Here is a 23,117-nt window from a genome sequence, read left to right on the forward strand (position 1 = left end):
GTTAGATAATACCCTCAAACTACCTCCAACAGCCACTCAGGGTATGTATGGTGTCACTTTACCCATTTTAATTAGTTATGGAAAATTATGATTATAAGACTCACAGCATAATTAACTTTAATAGATTTTGAAAAATGACACACTATTCGTAACTGCTGAAAAGGCTATCTGGATCATTTTGTGTTTTCAACTTTAAAGAGAATGAAACATTTTCTTTTAACTTCTTATTGCTGCTTTTATGAAATGTGTCTTATTCAGTGGTAACTATATATGGAAATTCTGTTCTATTTTAGTGAAGATTTAAAATAGCTAAATAGTACCTTTTTTGTATTAACCATAAAATAATCCTTGAAGTTTATAACTGAGAATCTACTTCCTACTTGAGACACAGCTGCCTGTTTTAGTATGAGAAACATCAGCATGGTTATGAGAGGGTTAATCATCCTGTTTTCAGCCTCAAGTCTAATTAGAGGATAAAGATGGGAAAGAGAACAGGAAAAGGCCGCAAATCATGGGCAATCTAGGAGCTGATCACACCAGACAGGTAGACATGGAGGAGGCTAGACTATCATTTACGGTTTTCTACATGTAAATCCAAATTTAAATAGCTATTTAAATTTGATATTAAGGGGAACACTCTTGGAAAATTGAGGAAAATTTATGTAAAATGAGGAGAAATTATAGAATTGTATATAAAGTCTTCTATTTCAAGAAAATAAAATTTAGCAGTCTCGAGTGTTGCATCATCTCTAATACAGAACATGTTTCTTTTAGCATTCTCAGGGCAGATTTACAAATCTTAACCTAAAGAGTTGGCAGTTAATGGGCAGGTCTAAAACAACCTCAGTTATGCCTGATAAATTTGAATCAAATTGATGATATGTGCCTGCCATGGAAAAGAAAGTCTTAATTTGTATGGTGAAGTTAGATATATTAAAGAAGTAGGACCACCAACCTCTTAAAGAGTTTGTAAGCTTTTTTTTTTTTTTTTAAGAATCACAACAGAAATATTAATGGGCCTCCCATCACCTTTTAATTCGCCCAGATTTCATTATTTTGAAAAACTTCTTTCAACATAACTTTTGGGTTACTCTAATAACGTTTACTGCAATACCGTTGTTCCCTGCTGATTGTTCATTGCTAAATGTTTCAGCCACACTGTGGGCTAAATAGCATTTTTTGTGGACTAACTTAATAATCTGACCATTGTAAGTGGCATGTTTAAAATAGCTCTTGTCTTAAAATCCTGATATTATATTCAAATTCTAGATTTTCCTGTACCTATTTCCGTGACAGTTCACCTCCTTGGGCCCTTGTTATCCTTTTGTAAAATAAGGGATTAAACAAATGTACAAGATCATATTGTTGATTTTAAGATTCAATTATTTTTTATAACATTTTTTGAAATATTGAATTGAGTTTGGAATTACAAACAAACATTTAAAAGTGGTTGTTTATATATAAGTTGTGAAATATCTGTATAAAAGAGCTTTCCATAACTCCTTATTTTTGAATAAATATATATTGGTCAAATTTCTTGGTATCTTTTTTGCAACTTGAATATTCTTTGGTACTTTAGGTACAAAAGTGAACTTGAATATGAAGATGAAAATGTTTGGTTTTTTATAATTCAAAATCTGAATCATTTATCAGAATTACTTTGGATAACTTCATCTATCATAATGCACATTAAAGGAGTCTGATTTTTAATTTAAGTTTTCTTCTTGGTGGCTACATTAATAAAATAGATCTCAAAATAGCACTTCACCTCAAAATAACTTAGAATTTTTTTTCAGAAGATTTACTTTACGAATACGTTTGCAATTGCTGAAGATAAACTCAGGGTGCATTTTCTGAGAAAAGAATATTTGACACCAGAGGAGAGCCCCCCAGATTTGTGATTAGTGACAGGAGCACAACTGGGGATTAGCACCATCCTTGTATATAGGGACTAGCTTGAAGGATCTTCTTCCGGCCTAATCTGAGACAATTTGAACATTAAAATAAATACATAATCCAGTGCATAAAATGAGAGTCTCTGACTCTCTACCGATATACATAATTAAATGGCAAAGAAGGGAAAGCATTTTTTTTTTTTTTACAGTAGAATGCCTATTAATATATGTAGAAGGAACAATGGAGTTAGGAAAAGTCATCGCTGTTGTCAAAATAGTCGACTAAAGTTTGATAAGGAACAAGATATTTACATAGTTCCAAAATATGTCCCCACAAATTACTGATTAATTACAAAGAAAAAATAGTACAGTTGACCCTCAAACAACAAGGGTTTGAATTCCATGGGACTATTTATATGTGAATTTTTTTTTCAGTAAATACTGTAAATGTATTCTCTCCTTATGATTATCTTAATAACATTTTCTCTAGTCTATTGTAAGAATACAGTATATGATACATATAACATACAAAATGTGTGTTAACTGACTGTATGTTATTGGTAATGCTTGCGATCAACAGTGGGCTATTAGTAGCCAAGTCTTTGGGGAGTCAAAAATTATATGCGAATTTTCAACTGTGCAGAGGAGGGGGTCTCAGCACTCCTAACCCCTGTGTTGTTCAAGGGTCAGCTATAACTTCATAGTAGTATAAAGTATCCTGGTGGATACCACTTTAGGTTATCAAAATGAACATTACCAATATTGTGACATGTTGGTATCCTCTGCCTCCTAATATATGCACTGAGAAGGACACAGTGTCATTGCTGTGATTTACCTGTCAAAAACACCTGACTGAATCCAGTCATGAGGAAACGTCAAGCAAACAAAGGGGAAGATGAATCTGTTCCAGAATGAAAGATCCTTAAGGAGTTAAAACAACTAAATGCAATGCAGAATCCTGGGTTAGAATCTGGGTAAAATTGGTATAATTGATGAAATGAGTATAAATTGGATTAGATAAGACTGTTGTATCGGTGTTAAATTTCTTGAATTTGATGCTTGTACTGTGATTTTGTGAAGATTGTCTTTGTTCTTAGGAAGTACTAAGTACTTAGTGGTAAAGAGGCACAGTGTCTTCAACTCTTAAATAGTTCAGAAAAATATTTATACGTTTAGTGAGAATATGATAAGCCTAATTGGGAAAAATATGAATAGTTGTTGAATCTGAGTAGATGATAAAAGATATACAAGAGTTCCTTGTGGTATTCTTACAACTTTTCTGTAAGTTTAAAATTATGTCAGAATAAAAGTTACCAAAAAGTTGACCTCATATAATTCATATGTGGATATTCAAGAGTTGAGTAAATTTAGAACCAGTATCCTGTGAGGTACACTTAATCTTCATACAAAGAAATAATAAAATTGATTTAGTACTGTCCTTTTGGTATATAGGACAGTATTGAATTCTAAGCTTAATGCATGAGACAGTTCACCAGCTTTTACATCAGGGGTTCGCAACCTGGTACAGTTTCATTTGGCAGTGTCTGGAGACATTTTTCATCATCACAGCTGGGAGGAGGGTGCTACTAGCAGCTAGTGGGTAGAGGTCAGGAATGCTAAACATTCTATAATGCACAGGACAGCATCCACAACAAAGAGTTATCCAGACTAAAATGTCAATAAGTGAATTACATACATAAATTTTCAAAATTAAAACATTCTTGCATTTCTGGAATAAAGTCTGTTTGTGATTATTTTTAAATAAATTGCGTCATTCAGTATGCTAATATTTTAATGGAATTTTTGCATCTGTGATCATAAGTAGGAATGGCCTATGATTTTTCTGTCTTCTATTGTCCTTGGTTCAGTTTTAGTATCAGATTATACAATGGCCTCAAAATGAGTTGGGCAGCTTTTCCCCTTTTTCTATTTTCTGAAGCAGTATGAATAAGAGATTACTTGGTTATTTTGTAGAATTTGCCTATAAAAGCTTCGCCTTGCTATTGTGTTTTGTTGGTAGATTTTTGACTACTGATTCAGTTTCTCTAATGGTGTAGGTTTATTTAGATTTTCTGTATTTTTCTAGAAAATGTCTTTTTTGTTTCAGTTTATACATATTGACATCAAGTTGTCCATAGTATTCTCTGTATGAAAACAGAGGAATGAATTTTAGAATGCAGGTTCTGGAATTAGAGGATGTGGTTAGAATCCTGGCTCCAGGAATCACTGGCTATGTAATCCTCTGCCTTAGTTTTCTTATATGTTAAATGGAGACAATAGTAGTAACTGCTTCACAGGGTGGAATAAAAATTAAATGAAAACACATACATGTAAAATGTTTAGAACAGCATCTGGCATTATAACTACTTAATAAATATAAGCATTTATACTATCATTACTCTTATGAATTTTAAAACTCTGTGTTCTCTTTTTCATTCTTAATTTTGTTTGTGCTTTTCATCTTAATTTTTTTTATCAGTCCGGTTAAATGAAGCTTTTGATTTTATCTAACTTCTTGTATATTTGTATTAATTTCTGTTCTTTATTTATTCATTCAGCAAGTATGTTTTAGGCATTGTTCTAAGTGGTGGAGGTACATCAATGAACAGAACAGAAATCTTTCCCTTTGTAGAGCTTACATTCTAGTGGCTGAAGATTGAACATAATGAATCAGGAAATAGGAAAAAAGATCAGAGTAAAATGGATTAGTTGAGGCATGAGGAGCCCCAATTTTGAATAAGGTGCTTAGAGTAAGTCTCATGGAAAAATGGTATTCTAGCAAAGGTTTAAAGATGATGAAGGAATGAGGCTTGTGACTGTGGGGCTGATGAAAAGAGTATTCCAGGCAGAGGGAACAGCTATACAAAGTCCCTGAGGCAAGAATGTACCTGCTGTTTTTGATGAATAGCAAAGATGTCACTATATTTGGAGTGGAGTGAGCAGGCAGAGAATAGTAAGAGCTATGATGTCAGTTACAGGTACTAAGATGGATAGCTCTATGTGTGTCTGTCCGTCCATCCATCCATCTAGCCATTCACCTATCATGTAATTTAATTGCATTATTCAAATATTCCATATCTTTACAAATATTTTATCTGTTTCAGCAATGATTTTGTGAGTTAAATGTATTTAAAAATCACACAGTAGTATTGCGGATTTGTCCATTTGTTCTTGCAATTATGCCAATTTTTTTAAACCTTTCTTGAGCCTTTGTGATTAAGTGCTTACAGTTTGTTTTATTTCACTGATTCTCTATGCTTAATATGCATTTTTGCCTTATTTTAACTGTTATTAAAATTCCTATTGTGGCCTTTTTTGGTTAATTCTTGATGGTATGTTTCTGTCTTATGGTTCACTTACTTTTATGTTTCCATGCTTTATTTTTTAGGTTTATCTCCTGTAAACAGCATGTGTCTGGGTTTAGTTTGGTTCTCAACCTGTGATCTAAGAGTCTTTGTCCTTTGACTGATTAAATCCATTTATAGTAATTGTAATTATGGATATATTTAGATGAATTTCTAATATTGGATGTTTTCTATTTACCTTTCCCCATACCTTCTGATTATTTCAGTGTTCTTTATAAATTATGCATTTTTCCTTCATGGTTATTAAGAAATCCTTTGTTGTCCTCATCTTTTCATAATTTAACAATACAGTGAAGAGAGATGGTTCACTTTCCTGCTTGCTTGAGAAGTGTGCAGAACTTCGTGTGGAGATCATAAATGGAGCAGGAGAGTATCTTAAATATCACTGTAGCCCAGCACCCTAGTGTTGCAAGGGAGAAGACAGGCCCAGCCAGTGAGGACAGGTGCCAGGCTTGCCCTGGGTCTGCTGAGAGAAAGCCCTTGCATTCCTCTGCCACACTCAGAATTCTCGGTTCTCCTGCCCGAACTTCCCCCATTAATTCCCTTCCCAGTGAGAGTGCTTTCATAATTCTCTCAAGGGGAGTAAAAATGTTGGCATCCACTGAAGTTGCTGAATAGACAGGCACTTATTTTCTCTTCATCAAGATGTTATTCTGACTGAAGACAAGTTTTTCCCCTTTTTGCCCTCTGTCATAAAGAAGCAAGTCCCATGCAATATACTCCCTCTTCTTTAAAAAATTAATACCAGTGATTATCACAGCTATATTCATTTGTTTACTTGTTTGTCCATTTTTAAAATATGTGTGTATGCATACACACACAGAGTTATTCTGTGCCACTACTTCAGGGTAGAGTGTTGGGGAAGGTAGAGAAATATAAATATAAAGAGATATATCTCCATTCTAGAGTTCATTGTCTAATGGAGGAGATAGATGTAAAGAGTGCTACATGCTTCATGCTATAAAAATGTTTATAGTGCTATATAATTAAAAACATAGAAGTTTTAATTTTCCCTGAAGAGTCTAAGGAAGAACTTTATATGGAAAGAGATTTCCAAGCAGAAGAGGATCTTAAAGGATAAACAGAAGTTAAAAGCGGGTATTATCAATAGAGGGAAACATGCACGCAGAATTTTGGAAGTATAAAAGTTTTTGGCATTTTAAAGTGAGGAAGTCTATGAAACTGACATAGAGATTCATAGAGGTTTGACCAGAAAGGAGGCTGGCAAGTTCAGGTCCAGTTTGTGAAAGGCATTGTATAACAAGAAAGGAGTTTGGATGTTATCTTTGAGACTGTGGGTATTAACTGGCCTATATAAACCAAGAGAAGATATCCAGATGTGCATTTTAGAAACAGCCTTAGCAGTCAAGGTGAGAAATTGGCAGCGAGGTCACAGATGGGAGGCTTTGATAATAGCTCCATCAAGAAATGAAGAAGGCCTGCAGTAAGGTCCTACTGATGGGAACGGAAGAAGGACAGAGGGCAGGGTAGAATTCAGGAGATTGAAGACAAAAGTCAACAGGGCTTGACCGGATGTTGGGGGTCAGAAAAGAATTAAAGTTAACTCAGATTTCTGTCTTAGGCCATTGAACAAACAATAACTAAATCAGGGAAGAAATAACTTCGAGATTTCCTTGAGGAAGGTAGTGAGTTGGTAGGTAGTCATGTGAGACATCCAGGTGGGATTGAAATAATGATTATGGTAACAGGTAACATTTTTTGAGCACTAAGTGTCATTCTCCTTTGAGAATTAAGGCTTAACAATCAACATAGAGACGTGGTGATTCAAAAGAAGCCACTGGTGTCAAGTGGAAAACAGCACTTGGAGTGAACATTTCTGGGAGCACGGACAGAAGTGTGCAGGAGAGGAGCAGTCATGATCTAATCAGTTAGTCTTGCTTTTAGCTAATCAGTTAGTCTTGCCATGTTGTGAGTGTATTCATGACCATGTCTGTTGTTAATGGTGAATCATTCTTGCAAATAAATATTAACATGTTTATATACAAATGCCATGAAGGGTGTTCCAAGAAGTAACAGATTCAGAAGCAAAATAAGTCCTTAGCTTGGTAATGTTGATGTGTTATTCTATGTAATGTTGTTAATACCAGGGGATCCAAGTATTACATTATGCAACTATTTCCCAGTAATGTTAATAGGTGTTTTCCAATGCTTGAACATTTGCTGTAGATTTCAGTTCTTTTAATGACAGAAATGTGAAGAGAACAAGACACGAATGTTGATGTGAAATACACTGACTTAAAATCAGAAATGGATTTAAAATCTGTATTGGCAAAAGCAATATGTATTTCAATGGCAAAACAAAAATCAGGGCAAATAGACAAAATATTTTTGTCAAATGCAGGAAATGAGCTTATGTGAAGCAGCATATATCCTAATGTCTCCCTTTGAACATTCTCTTAATGGGTACAGGTTCTGTCCCTGTCCTTTCTCCATCTATATCTTAATTCAATCAACATCAACAAAAATGAAATAAAATTTTCTGTGTCTGGAAAATTTGGCATGAAACAAAGATCAAGACTATTGGATAGTGCACTTAATGCTGTATGGTGTTTTAAAGTTTTAGAATGACAGAATTTAAATATTAAGCATTTGTGATATTATCTTTGAATTTTTAAATAGATTTTAATTTAGGCTTTTTTTGTTATGATCCATTCTGTTTTTATTATTTTTTTATTATCAAATGTATCAGGTTAGGGTCATTTTTTACATATTATTGAAATATATAATTTTGACATTGATTCAAATAACAACCATGCATTTATTATTATTATTAATATTATTATTTGCTACAGAATACTTCTGAAACTTTTATGTAAGAAATGACTCACTTTATTATTATAGTCACTCATTATTATTAAAAATACATAAATTGTGTAAAATATAGAATAATTTATGATATAAGAATTCCTATTTCAATGTCAAATCCTGAGTATTAATATCTATTGGAAATTTGGAGACATTTGACATTTTCCCGATTTTTTGACTGATTTTTCATATGATTCAGAAAAATACATAAATTTCCCAAGCAATACCAGGAAGAAATTTCCACAGGAAAGCATTACCAGATAGTATACTTAACTTGTTACCTGCATTATCTCATTTAGTCCTCACAGTGACCTATGATGTGGAGTCACATTGGTAGCTCCATGTCGCACATGAGGACATGAAAACATAAATGAAAAAGAAGTAGCATATTCAAAACTACATAACTAGTAGGTGGCAGGGCAGTTTGCAGCCCAGCCTCTCTGGGTCTAGAAAACATCCACAAGTGTTTCTGGGACTAAGGAGAGAGAATGGAAATGGAAATGTACACATATTCCTTTCTCTCTAATTCTAAAGGGCATTTTAGTCCAGGTGCATAGCTTGTATGGGATACAGTGTTGCTGCAAACTAAAACAGAGTGAGATGTGATGTCTTGCATGCTTTCAAATTATAGTTCCACACTACTGAACTTTCTCTATTCTTTAAAAGAAAGAAGATCAAAAGAACATTTATTTTCAAAGTTCATTTCAACAAATTACTTCTGTGCTAGAGCAGGCCAAATGAAGTGACAGATTGAGGAATTAGCCCATCCCCATCTTGTTTCTGAAAGAGCCATGTGCTTGTGGCTGGAAACAGTCTGGTGCTTGCTGAAAACGTGCTCCATGTCCATTCTGCCTTGACTACACAAACAGCCCTCTTCTGCTTCTGGTTAATCCTCTCTTATCAATGTGTCTCTCTCATTCCCTGATTACATTCTGAGTTAGCTCAGGCATGGTATGTCATGGTGACAGAAAGAAATCTAACTATGATGGGTTAACACACAGTGTAAATATATATATGCCTTACTGTTAAAGTGTACAGCTGAAACTTACTAGATTTCATTAACCAGTGTCACCATAACAAAAAATAAATTAAAAAAAATACTTTCTTATATCCATTTGCTCATGGTGTCTGCGTCTATAAAGACAAATGGAAGAAAAGTGATTTCACCTTTAAAAAATAACTTCTTAAAGCAAGAATCTTCAAAGTTTACCTTTTTCTGCAGCCCAGAATTCTGTTTACATCAGCTGTTTAAAATTTCCCAAATTATCTCCATGAAAGTGCCTATGAAAGTACTGGTTTTGTGTGAGCTGATCAAATTCCTAGGATTTCAAGGCTTAGGAAAACACAGTGTGTGGAATTGTGGGGTTAGTTGCCCAGAGTATGGTTTTCTTGAAGGATGACATTTGGTACTGTATTGAAGATGGAGTTAGGCAGATGGCTTAGTTTAATACTAACAGCACTGGAACATTGCATGCTTAGGAAATATCCTATAGATGCAGCCAATAGAATGTTGTGGTTTTAAATGCCTTACTAGAAATCCAAGTATATGTATGGTGATTATAAGCTTTGGACATGGACAGACCAGATTTTATAGACTGCGCTACTTACATAATGTGTGATCTTGGAACAATTGCATAGCTTCTTTGAGCTTTTTCATCTTTGAAAAGTAGGGAATATAATACCTAATATTTGAAGATTAAATGAGACACATCAAGCTGTTAGTACAGGGCATGTGGTGCACAATAGGCACTAAAGAGAAGGTGACCTTTATATCTGTGCATCAGATAATTTCTGAGGATGGTTATATGGTGATGAACAAGACAAGTTCAGACCCTTATCTTAATAAGACAGCGAGGCAAGCAATCACAATAAATGGGCCAAGTGCCAGCACCAGAGAGAACAAGGTGCTAGGGAGCACGTAGGAGGGACATTTGGTCAGGGTCTGGGAAATCAAATAGAACACAGAATAGAGGAGGAGATGACATTTTCTCCCTGGACTGACCCAAGTATCTGAGTAAATTCACTGAAAGGCTCCTGCATATTGGCAGCCCTCAGAGTTTGTTTCTTCATGTTGTCTTTTTTTTAAAAAATTACAGTTGACATGCAATTTTATATTAGTTTCAGGTATACAACATAGTGATTAGACATTTACATAATTTGCGAAGTCATAACCCCAATAAGTCTAGTACCCGTTGGTTTGTTTGTCTTTAAGGAAATAAATATATACAAGCGCCAACCAAGTATATTGACTTGGGTGTGTGCAGTACAATCCAAATGTCCAAATTTACCAAGGATCTTGTTCTGGATAAGTTCTCCATATAATATGGATTTGACCCTTTAAATGCTCCCATTAAAAAACAAAAAATGGGAAGTGGAAAACAAATCTCCTTTCCCTGGACTATATATTGAAGTGAATTCCAGTGTGTGTTTGATGATTCAGAGTCATTTAACACTGTCCGCTGCATTGTGTTAGAAAGGCAGAGAGAGAACCCTGAGGCCTCTCGACGTCTGGAGATCTTTCAGAATTTGCTCATCCTCATTAGCTGCCCCTCCTATGTGCTCCCCAGCACCCAGGATTCTCTAGTGCTGACACTGAGCCCATTTCTTGTGATCGTTTGCTTGCTTGTCTCATTAACATTAGGGGCTGGGTTTGTTTTGTTTGTCATGTATCAGCATCCTCAGAAATTACCCAGCAGACAGAAGGGTGCCCAATAAATATTTATTTGTTAAGTATCTGAATAAATAAATGCATGCATGCAGAGATCAGGTCTGCTTTTGCTGCCCCCTTTCTCCGTGTCTGCCTTTGATCTAGATAGAAATGGAGGTTGCCAGCAGCAGAAACGAGGTATCTAAATCTTAGTTCCATGTAAAAATAAGTCAGCCCAATGTGGTGCTAGTTCCAGGTGTCTCTGTAGAAAATACATGGACTTTGTGTGAGAAATGTGCCATTAGGAGCCATTTCCACTTACTCCTAGATTTGCAGCTGTTTTGAGTGGTGAAGATGACTAAATGTATTATGTTCTGCCGAGGGAGGCTGAGAAGCCTAGAGTTCAGACTAAGACAACCCTCCATCCAATTCCAGTTCCTAGTGACTAACTGTGTAATCTTATTTCTCATTTAAAGCTTCAGTTTCCTTGTTTGTTCAATGGGATTAATAATAATAAATGCCTTATAGAGTCATTTTAAAGATTGAGATAATACATATAAAAGCTTAGCCAATGCTTTTAATTACTATTAACTTTAATTACTGTAAGGTATTTATTTGCATGTTATTTATAAGCAATAATCAAGCTGTGCTAATGTTGATAAATCACTAAAATGCAAACTACTGAAACATTTCTTGGTAGCATCAGTGTGGTGGCCTTGAAACTGCACTGCTTGGATCTCCCCATGTGGCGAACGTAATTGACTGACAGCCCCAGCTGCTTCCTCCAGGATAAGCAGCTGCTCCACATCCAGGCCAAGCTCCTCCTGGGCAGCTCCCAGCCAGTAACTGGGCACAGTGGGGCTACTCATGTACGTTTGTTCCTACAAGATGTGGGACCCCTTTAACAGGTGACTTTGGCTCAAGTACTCCCCATCAGCCTAGTGGAAACTTCCATAACACTGTGCTGCAGTCCAAGATTCTTCCTCCCCCACCCTCCTTCCTTCCCTCTCCCCTTCATAAGGGCCAGACCTGCATTTCAGTCTGAGACTCTCCCTGCCTTCTCCAGCTCCCTCTCCATTTCCTTTACTGGCATAGCCTCCAGTAAACCTCTTTCTTGTCTTGGCATCTGCCTCTTGGAGGGTCTAGACTTAAACAGTTATAACAGTTGTTGAAGGGAATAACAATCTATACACTTGAGCACAGAGTAGATATTTTTCCATCTGGTATGAAGTGATCATTACTGTAATGAATTTAACTTCATCTTTGTTATCACATTTCTTCCAAATTAAAATTTGGTGTTACTGATTGTAAATTCTCTGGGTAGGCATTAGCCCCTGTCTCCTCTGGGAAGGCTACTCACATTTAGGCCCTCACACTAATCTGCAGATTAAGTTGTAAGGTTGCCTTTATTTTTAGGACAGTCCTCAATAGCTCTAGGTCTTTAATGCAATGTCGTGATTTTAGTTTTTCTAAAATTTCTGCAAGCAAAGCTATTGACACCTCTTCAGTGTTTATCTATTTTTATAGTCTTACCTTCTTATTTCTTTGGTTTTTATTTTTGTGACAGACCAGGTCCAGGGAACAGTCACCATCCGGAACATCAGTGCTCTGTCTTCAGGTTTGTACCAGTGCATGGCTTCTAATGCCATTGGAACCAGCACCTGTCTTTTAGATCTCCAAGTTATTTCACGTAAGTATATAAAATTCCAATGTCCACTCTAGGTCTGAAACACCAAGATCTTTGTTAAACTGGGGAATGAAGAGTTCTACTTATTTGTGTTTAGATTGTTTGAAGATTAAGTAGACATTCTTTTGGTGTTAAACATTTTTGAAGATATTTTAGAAATGCATTATTATACATTTCAGCCTCAGCAATATGACCTCTATATGACAAAAATGTCTTTCTCAGGATCATTAGAATCAAATCAGTTCTGATTGTATAGTACTATACACGTTATAAAATTTCTGATAATTCACTAAATAAATGTGAGCCTACTGTGTGTTAGTCCTAGCTACTGGGGATACAGAAAGTTAAGTGAGGTTTAACTTTACATGGATGCAATACTTTAGGTAATTTTGTACATTTTAAGAAGATTCTTTAATAAACTTACATGTTTATAAAGTTGCATGGGTGTATATTATTTATCTCTCTTTTTAATTTTTTGTTCTTTAAATATACCTTAAATATATTTTGCAGCCCAGCCCAGGAACTTTGGACTAATAGCTGGAGCCATTGGCACTGGTGCAGTTATTATCATTTTTTGCATTGCACTAATTTTAGGGGCATTCTTTTACTGGAGAAGCAAAAATAAAGAGGAGGAAGAAGAAGAAATTCCTAATGAAATAAGGTTTGTATGTCAGATAATTTGTCCTGCTTAGCCAGTGTCTATATTTCTATTCATTTGGGCAACTGAGATTTCTTTGCTAATCTTATGACTGTCATGACCAAGATAGTTAAAATGGCTAAATGATATTTTCTTGTATGTTATATCGCTCTTCCTCATGGTACTAGTAAGCTTTATTTACTGGATCATGAAAGGGGAGGACTAGGAGGGCACGAGTGAAAAATGTTTCCTTCTCCTCCCATATCTCCAGGGTAAGTGGGGTTAGGTGGCAGCCGCAGTAGAAAAGTTAGATTAGAATACATGTTTAACACTGACACATATAATAGATGAGAACATAAAGCAAGAAGGAATACCTTAAGAGCATACCAGTATCTGTCTACATACAGATAAGCCAGAACGTTATGGTTCAGTGTGAAAGAGAGTACCATCAAGAATATGGACATCTTAAGGAGACAACGTCAAAAGGATCTTTAAAGAAAAGTGACTCTTGGCATATTGTGGAGATACGGGAGTTCAGGCTCAGTATCTCAGACTGCACCATGTCATGTCCTTATTAAAAATAATGACTCCAGTCTACTTAGCATGACATACACAGCCCTTCTGGATTTGACCCACCCCTGGTCCCCTGGTCTTATGCTCACCACTTCCCCGATTACTTCGCGTTCCAGTCTATTCTGCATTCTCCCATGCCTCAGGGCCTTTGCTCAAGCTTCCACCCTCTTCCTGGACTAAACTTCTTCTCTTTTCATTCATCTTGTCAGTCAGTTTCATGAACCGATTCAAGACTAGTCCAGGCGTTACTTCCTCACATAAGCTGACTTTAGCCCCTTGCCCATCCTTTCAGACTTGCAAATGTTTTTGCATTTGTCAACTCCGTTTGACCATAGGCCTCTTGGTTATAGTAGCTGTGTGTGTTTTTTTTTTTTTTTTTTTTTCCACATGAAACATCTATTAGAACGCCTGGTACTCAGTAAATGTTAAATGAATCAATTAACATCTTAAATTAAATTAATGACTTAGTCTTTTATAATTCATAAGAGTTTGGACTGCAAATGGGCAGATTTCATCTCAGCGTAAGATTACCGAGGAAAACCTCTTTCAGCACACCACAATGATTTCTCAAACGCCCAAGTACAATAAGAACTCTAACCATTTCTTGACGTTCCCCACTCCCAGAGCTTTACAGCCACTAGCTCAGTGGATTTCTTCATGGACTATTTTCCTATATAGAGCAAAAACAAAAAAAGAATTTGTATACATGTATTTTTTTCAGTTATATTGAAAATATTTGAAATTACCCTTTCTACTCTTGGGGACTGAGAAATGGGGACAATTTTCTTGCGCATTGTCTCAAAGGGAATGAATGCCAAAGCCAAAGCCACCAGGACTGCTGTGCATGCTGTCATGACAGTGTGGCCTTTCCTGAAGCCTTGTATTTCACAGACATGCCTTAAAGTAGAAGAAAGAGTCCTGGGCAGAGGGTCGGGTAAACCTCAAGTAAATCCTAATGACAACTACATTTTGTTCCTTTTCAGAGAGGATGATCTTCCACCTAAATGTTCTTCTTCTGCCAAAGCATTTCACACCGAGATATCCTCCTCAGAGAACAACACACTGACCTCTTCTAATACCTACAACAGTCGATACTGGAGCAACATTCCGAAAGTTCACAGAAACACGGAGTCATTCAACCACTTCGGCGACTTGCATCAGTCTTTCTCCGTGCACTCAGGCAATGTCAACATACCATCCATCTATGCTAATGGGAACCATCTGGTCCCAGCTTCACATAAGACTCTGGTAGTGACAGCCAACAGAGGGTCATCACCGCAGGTCATGTCCAGGAGCAATGGCTCAGTCAGCAGGAAGCCTCGGCCTCAGCACACGCACTCCTACACCATCAGCCAAGCAATGCTGGAGCGAATTGGCGCCGTCCCTGTCATGGTGCCAGCCCAGAGTCGGGCCGGGTCCCTCGTATAGGACATGAGCAAATACAGTGTTCAGAGAAGAATCAGTGGAATGCCCCATAGAAGGGTGTGGGTGTGGTGGGTGAGTATTGGGAAAGAAGCACTTTCCTTATAATGATACTAGTAAAAAGCACAAAGAAGAAGACAAATGCTGTTACCTGGCCACTGGGATTTGTGAAATGAACTGGAATGTTCTGTCATGAAGACTTTGTTTCCCCACCACACATGTCCCAGGATTCTATTCAATAAGCTGTATCTCAAAGATGTGCCAAGCCAAGGAAAAAGATATGAGCAGAATAGCACTTAAGACGAAAACTGCAGTCCAGATGGGTTTGTTCTTTAATTCATGCCTAACTTAATAATTTTTCAAGTGACTAAAGTGCCAGATGGAGTTTAAATAATGAAATTATTTTAAAAGATAGATGTCTTTAGAAAAATAATGAACAACCCTGGAATATCCTCTGCCTTTCCCCATTCGCTCTTTATGTGGAGGGCTAATGGCAGGAATGGCTACTATTGGTCCCAACAGGGCTTGCTCTTGTCTCATAGAATCCAAACTTTTTACACAAACAAAATTCAGTAAGAACTGGGGAAAAACAAAAGAAATTATTTGAGAAGCCCCTTTATTTATTTATTCATCTCTTCCTGAACCATGAATTTCATATTTGGAATATTGCTATATTGACAGATTCTTGCCTGTCTTTATTTTTCAAGATCTGCTACAGGATCATGACAATTACTGTTCATTATTTCCTGGAATTTTTTTTTTTTTAAGAAAACTACTATTTTTAAAAAAAAATACATAAGAGGCATTGGACCGGGAAAGAAAAGACCATCGTTAACACCATGTTCAGTGATTGTGTTCACTGAGCCAAGCAGAAGGTGCTTCATGAGAAAGCTAGGTTGTGTGGGCAGCACAGGAGCAGGAAGGCGGGTCTAAGGGACTGTAGCATTCCTGGCAGCCTCTCAGAGCAGGACCGTGCAGGTCTTCCTGGCTGTCACACTGGGTCACTGTTAATGAGGGCAGCACCTGATGCCTTTTGTACCGAGGTAGGTAATTTCTCCTTGTGTGACAAGTAGAGGTTAGATTGTTACAGGCAGGGCAAGAGTTGTTTTTGCTTTGTTAAAAATAATTATTTTTGCAAAAGAAATGAAACTAAGACAAAAGGGATGTCTTCAGATATGCTCCTGGGAGAGTCTGCGCTGTATTTGTCAGAACTCAGGGTTGCAGTTTTGCCCCAATGCATTTTACACCACTGTAAAGAAGCTTCTTTTGTGATTAATTACCTGGTGTGGCTGGACTTGGAGTTCACCAGATAATTTACAAACTCTCCAGTCTATTTTGTGCTGTGTAGATCTGGCCATACTTCTATTGATGACTATCTCGCCTTAAATCACACTTTAAGTAACACACAAATGATATCTTTCCAGACTTTTTTGATAAATAATTTATCATAAATTATGATACTGACCCTGTGATTCAATTAGAGCATCTTTTCCCAATGTTGTCTCTTCTTTTTCCCATTATGCTTTTTGCCCTCTTTTCCTGCAAGCACAGTCATCATAAGGGTGGCCTACTGATTTTTAGGCTTATTTGAATAAATGGAAACCAACAGCTGCTGCATACATTATTTTTCCAAGAGGGCTAAGCTCGGAACCTAACCATTCCAATATTGATGAAAAGCTGAACTTACTTTAGCATTACTTATTTTTTCCACTTGATGGTTCTTGGCTTTGTAAACATTTAAATAAATGAATGTCTCTACTTTTTAATAAAGAAAAGCGAAAATACCATGACACAGAAAAGATGATACTTTCAGATGTTGTTCAGAAAGCACTTATCTTGCATTTCTTTATTCTTTCTAATTATCAAAAATTTAATAAAAGTTTATTCATATAAAAACAAGTTGTCATTAATTATACTAACAAATACATGATTTTGTATTCTCCTTAATGTTATGAGCATTTTCCATTCTGTTAAACAGTAGTCATCGTTTTTAATGGATGTATAATACTCCAAAATTTCCTTTTCTCTGATTGTTAGACATTTGAGTCCACTTCTCATATGTAGACTGAAGATGTAATGATCTTTTTCAGGCATTGAGCTATTTTTATATTTCATATTTTATATTGTCTGCTTTTTTCACTCCTGAATCTCTATCACCTAGCACAGTGCCTCATATGGGTGTTAAGTAGATAAATGACTGAAGATTTTTGAACTGAAGTTACCAAGTTTTAGTTCAGAAAGTTATGATTATGATTGTAGCTCTTGATATATATATTGGATCATTCCTTTGTTTTAACTTTTTTATTTTGCGATAATTATATATTTACATGCAATTATAAGAAGTCATAGATTTCCATACCCTTCACCTAATTTCTCCCAGTGGTAACATCTTGCATAACTATTATACAGTATCGCAAGTTGACAATCCATCAACCTTATTCATACTTCGATGGTTAGTTATACATGCACTCACTTGTGTGTGTGTGTGTGTGTGCACGCACGTGTGTTTAGTTATATGCCATTTTATCACGAGTAGGTTCATGTGACCATGTGGCACCACAGTCAAGATACAGGATTCCTTGTGATTCCCTTTTATAGTCACAGCTACCTCCCTCTTCTCCAAGTCCCAAATCCCTAATCTGTTCTCCATCTCTATAATTTTGTCATTTCAAGAATGCTATATAAATGGAATCACGCAGTATATAAGCTTTGAGGATTGGCTTTTTTTTCCCACTCAGCACAGCTTGCATGTGATCCATTAAACTTGTTGAATGTATCAATAGTTCATTCCTTTTCAATGCTAAGTAGTATTTCATGGTACAGGTGTACTGCAGTTTGTCTAACCATTTACCCATTGATGGATATAAAGGATATTTGAGACGTTTCCTGTTTTTGGCTATTATAAATAAATCTTCTGTGAACATTTTTGTACAGGTGTTTGTATGAACATAAGATGTCATTTCTCTGAGATCAATGACTGTTCCAGCACCATTAGTTGAAAAGTTTATGCTTCCTCCTGTGAATGAATTTTACACCTTTGAAAAAAAATCACTTGAGTATATGGGTATGGGTCTCTTTCTGAGTTCTCAAGCAGTTCCACTGATCTTTGTGTCTATCATTCCTACGGTGCTACACTGACCACTGTGGCTATTTAACAAGCTTTAACATCTGGTAGAGTGGGTCCTCTCACTTTGTTCTTCTCTTTCCAAATTGTTTTAGCTATTCTAGTTCCTGTGCCTTTCCATATGAATTTTTAAAAAGATAGTCGATGTTTACTAAACACCTTAATGTTATAATTGCATTAAACCTATAGATCAATTTGGGAAGAACTGGCATCTTTACTATTTTGAGTCTTCCAACCCATGAACATTTATGTCTTTGATTTAGTTCATCAACATTTTGTAATTTTCAGGATGCAGAAACTGTACATGTTTTGTTTGTCTTATCCATAAACATTGATTTTTAAAGGCAATTATAAATGTCATTATATTTTAAATTTTAGTCTCTATATATAATTGAATTCTGCATATTGATTGTATAGTATACAACCTTGCTGAACTCACTTCTTCAGTTTTTTATTTCATTTATTTTTTTGTAGATTCCTTGAGATTTTCTACATACTTAATCATATCATCTACAAAAAAGGACGATTTTATTTCTTATTCTTCAATCTGTGTGCCCCACTTTTTGCATTACTGTGATGGTTAGAACTTATAGAAGTAGTGAGTATGATATCCTTCCCTTATTCCCAATCTTAGAAGTAAATCATTCTTTTTTTTTTTTTTACCATTAATTGTGATGTTAGCTGTAGATTTTTGTAGATTGCTTTTTATCAGTTGAGAATGTTTCACTCCATTACTAGTTTGCTGTCAGTGTCTGTCATTTAATGGTATTGGATTTTGTCAAATGTTTTTTCTGCATCATTTTATATGATCATATGATTTATTTTTTGTTTAGCCTGTTGGTATGCTGGATTACACTGACTGATTTTCAAATGTTGAACCAGTTTTGCATACCTGGAATAACTCTCAGTTGGTCATGGCTTGTAATTTTTTTAAACATTGCTGGATTTGATTTGCTAATATTCTGTTGAGGATTTTTGTGTGTAAGTATATGGAATTCTCTAGTAAAATCATCTGTGCCTGGAGATTTGTTTTTAGTTTTTAAATTACTAATTAAATTTCTTTAATGGTTATAGGATTATTCAGGTTATTTATTTCACATTGATTGTGTTTTGATAGTTTGTAAGTTTTGAGGGATTGTTCTATGTCTTATAGGTTGTAAATATTTTAGTGTAAAGTTATTGGTGATAGTCCCTATTATCCTTTTAATGAGAGCAGGAGCTGTACTAATACCTTGTTTTCACTCCTGATAATGATGATCTGTATCTTTCCTTTTTCATTTTTTATCAGTCATGTTTGTCAATTTTATTGATTTTTTCAAATAAACCACTTTTTGTTACATTTTTCTATATTCGTTTTTAGTTTTATCGATTTTTAAAATTTCCTGTGAGAATTCCTCTTTGCCCATGGATTATTTAGAAATGTGTTAACTTCCAAGTTTTTGCAGATTTTCTTGTCTTCCTATTAATGATTTTAAGGTCGAAGTCAGAAATCCAATCTGTATTATTTTAATTATTTTAAATTTGTTGAGGTTTTATGGCCTAGGACATAAATCTGTTGGTACATGTTTCATGGTCTGTTTAAAAAAAATATTTGTTCTGCTCTTGTTGGATAGAATGTCCTGAATATGTCAATTAGATCTAGTTAATTGATTATGTTGGTCAGTTTTATACCCTTACTGATTTTCTATCTAGTAATTCAGTTGTTGAAACTGGGATGTTGAAATCCCCAACTGTGGTTATAGATTTCTTTGCTTCTCCTTTTAGCTTTGTCAATTTTTTGCTTTGTACATTTTGAGGCTCTTTTTTTTGGAGGGTGCACATACATCTACCATCACTGTGTCTTCTAGGTTCATTGATCCTTTTATCATTATGTAACGTCTCTTTGTCTCTAGTAATTTTCTTTGCTCTGAAGTCTACTTTATCTGGATTAATATCTCCTGCATTTTTAAAGTTAGTGTTTGCATAGTATCCTTTTTTCATCCTCTTACAACCTTCCTGTCTCATTGTATTTGAAGCGAGATTCTTATAGACAGCATATTGCTGGGTTATAATTCTGTGTCCACTCTGCAAATATCTGAATTTAATCGGTATATTAGACCATTTACATTTAAGGTAATTATTGATATGTTTAAGACTTAAATGTATTTTATTTTTTTGTTTTCTGCAACCCTGCCATTTCTCATTATCTATTTCTCTTTTCCTACTAGTGCTATACTTAAACAATTTTTAAGATTCTTTCTTGATATATTTATAGTATTTTTGAGTTATACACTTTGTATAACTTTTTTTAGTATTCTAGGTATTACAATAAGCAAACATAAGACATCACAGTTTCCTTGTATCAACATTTTACTGCTTTGAGTGAAGGGTGAAAACTTCCTCACTTTTAAATGTCTTTTTCTTTTATCATAAAATGATGTATAATTTTTGATTCAGTCATTAAATGTGATTTATAAGACTCATGAGAAGTCCATATTTCTGCTTTTGTTGTTGTTTTTTCTTCCTGCCTGATGGTCCAAGATTCCTTCTTTTATCATTTCCTTTCTTTGAAGAACTCCCTTTAGCCAATTTGTAAAGGTAGGTCTGCTGGCAACACATTCTATTTTCTTTTGTCTGAGAATATCTTTATTTCCCCTTCATTCCTCACTGGATACAGTATTCATGGTTGACAGTTCTTTTCTTTCAGCACTTGAAGAATTTGGGAAGTGTTCAGCCATTATTTCTTAAAATATTCTTTCAGCTTGACTCTCTTTCTCATATCCTTTTGGGATTCTGATGATGAATCTATTGTTATTGTCCCACAGGTTCCTGAGGCCCTGTTGCTTTTTTTCAGTCTATTTTATCTCTCTTGTTAAGGGTAAATCCTATTGATCTGTCCTCAGATGTATTGATTTCTGTCTTCTGTCATTTCTACTCTCTTGTTAAACCCATCTAGCAAGTTTTTTTTAAATTTCAGTTGCTGTATTCTTTAGTTCAATAACTTACATTTAATTCTTTTTTAGATAAGTTTTAATGATTAATTTACAACTTATATTAAGATATAATTTATACACCATAAAGTTCATTCATGTAAAGTGTACAATTCTAGTTTTTAGTATGCTTAAAGAGTTGCACAAATATCACCATAATCTAATTTTAGAACATTTTCATCAGCCTAGAAAGAAACCTGTAGTCACTAACAGTTACTCCTTATACCACACCATTTCACTCCATGCAACCACTAATCTACTTTTGGTCTATATATTTACCTACTGTGGACATTTCATAAATGGTTATCATACAGTATGTGTTTGTGTGTGTTGCGACTGGCTTATTTCACTTAGCATAATGTTCTAGTAGGTTCATCCATGTTGTTGCATGCATTATTACATCATTCCTTTTTCTTTACTGAGATTCTCTAGTTTTCAATAATTTTTAAGAATATTCGTAATTGCTTATTGAAATATTTTTATTATAGTTACGTTAAAAATTTTGTCAGATAATTCTATCATCTGATAGATGTTGGCATCTATCGATGGTCTTTTCTCATTCAAGTTGTGATTTTCCTGATCCTGGGGGAAATGGGTGATTTTTTTAACTTTCTCCTGGACATTTTGGATATTATATAATGATACTCTGGAACCTTTTTTTAATACTTATTTTTTAAGCAGGCATTCCCATTGTTGAAGCATAGCCCAAGAGACAGATGGGTATACATATTTAGTTTCCTGCTGAGCCCCACCGAGAGCACCTCAGCAAAAGTGGAGTGTTTACACTGTCTTTGCAGATGCATGGAGTAGAACCATAGCTCCCCCTAGCCTCTGTTTACACTTTCTTGATGAAAGTGGGGCACCAACTCACACCTGATCGTTGCCTTCAAGGGGGAGTTTAAGCTCAGTTCCCGGAGGGGCTCTGCTGACACTCAAGAGGAAAGAAATAGAGCACTGACTCACCACTTTTGCTACAGGGTGGGAGTAGAAACTCACCTCCATGCTGCCCAGGTGACACCAGTAGAGGGGAGGGAGGCAAGTGGAATGTCACCTCACTCTGTCTTGCTGATGGTAAGTGAGATGGAGGCTCACTTCCCCACTGGGCCTGCTGAAACCAGGGCAAGGGGGAAATGAAGTGTCATCTACCCTGCCTTGCACCACCTTTTTACACCTCGTTGATACTGAGTGTGACTGTAGGCTCACCTCTCCTGGGCCACTACCAAGGTCCCTGTGAGATACATCTTCTTCCCATTATTCAGAGTCGTCTTAGGCTTTTTTGTTATGTCCAGTAATTTTTTTTTTTTTAATTGTAAGGGAAAATGGTCTTACAGTGGGGTTTGCAATGGGGCTATTCTATCTTGGCTGGAATCCAAAATCCTGGAACATTACTTTTTAAAATATGAGCAGTTAAACAAATTTTACTATACTATTTAGAAGCTTTGAAGATTCTCAACTGTATATTAAATAAAATTCTTACTCCTGGACTTGACTCATTCAATTTCTTCTGCAAACGGTCCACTGTGCACCCATCCTCGACTGCTGCTCCTCAGCTTGGCTCCAGGCCTGTTCACCTTCCCTTGAACTATTCTTTCCGCCCCCCGCCCATTGTTTTTTTTATCTGCTTTTTCCACCTTTCGCCCAAATCTTTCTGTACCACAAGTCCAATTCAAATATTCTGTCCTCCTTTTTCAGTCCAGTGAGAATTGGCTGCTGTAGTATTTACTACATGTAAGAGAATTGTCACAGTCTGTATTATGGTCCTGTATTTGTGTACGTGATTGATCTCCCCTGCTGGACTGTAAACTGAGTTATTCCACCATCATTTTTGATCCTTTGCTGTGTGCTTAACACTGTTTTCAGTGCTTGGAGATAAAAACAGGAAATAAGCCACAACAGCTATCTTCAAGGAGTTTGCATTATAGGAGTACAGACCCATGGTGAAATGATTGCAATTAGTGTCATAAATATACAA

General features: G+C 35.7%; 1 protein-coding gene across 4 annotated transcripts in view; it reads left to right on the plus strand.

Moving 5' to 3' along the window:
- IGSF11 (immunoglobulin superfamily member 11) overlaps positions 1–15,443 on the plus strand; it is a 20,639-nt gene extending 5,196 nt beyond the window's left edge. The window contains exons 4-6 of one of the 4 annotated variants that reach the window (XM_023535977.1): positions 12,301–12,423; positions 12,931–13,081; positions 14,614–15,443. In XM_023535977.1, the coding sequence (XP_023391745.1) occupies positions 12,301–12,423; positions 12,931–13,081; positions 14,614–15,058 (719 nt within the window). In that variant the 3' untranslated portion in view covers positions 15,059–15,443. The remainder of the gene's footprint in view (positions 1–12,300; positions 12,424–12,930; positions 13,082–14,613) is intronic. The other 3 variants (XM_023536276.1, XM_023536570.1, XM_023536830.1) reach the window with 3 other exon arrangements.
- The last annotated feature ends 7,674 nt before the right edge of the window (positions 15,444–23,117 follow it).

The sequence above is a fragment of the Pteropus vampyrus genome, unplaced genomic scaffold, assembly GCF_000151845.1.
Source record: "Pteropus vampyrus isolate Shadow unplaced genomic scaffold, Pvam_2.0 Scaffold1, whole genome shotgun sequence".
Lineage (NCBI taxonomy): Eukaryota > Metazoa > Chordata > Mammalia > Chiroptera > Pteropodidae > Pteropus > Pteropus vampyrus.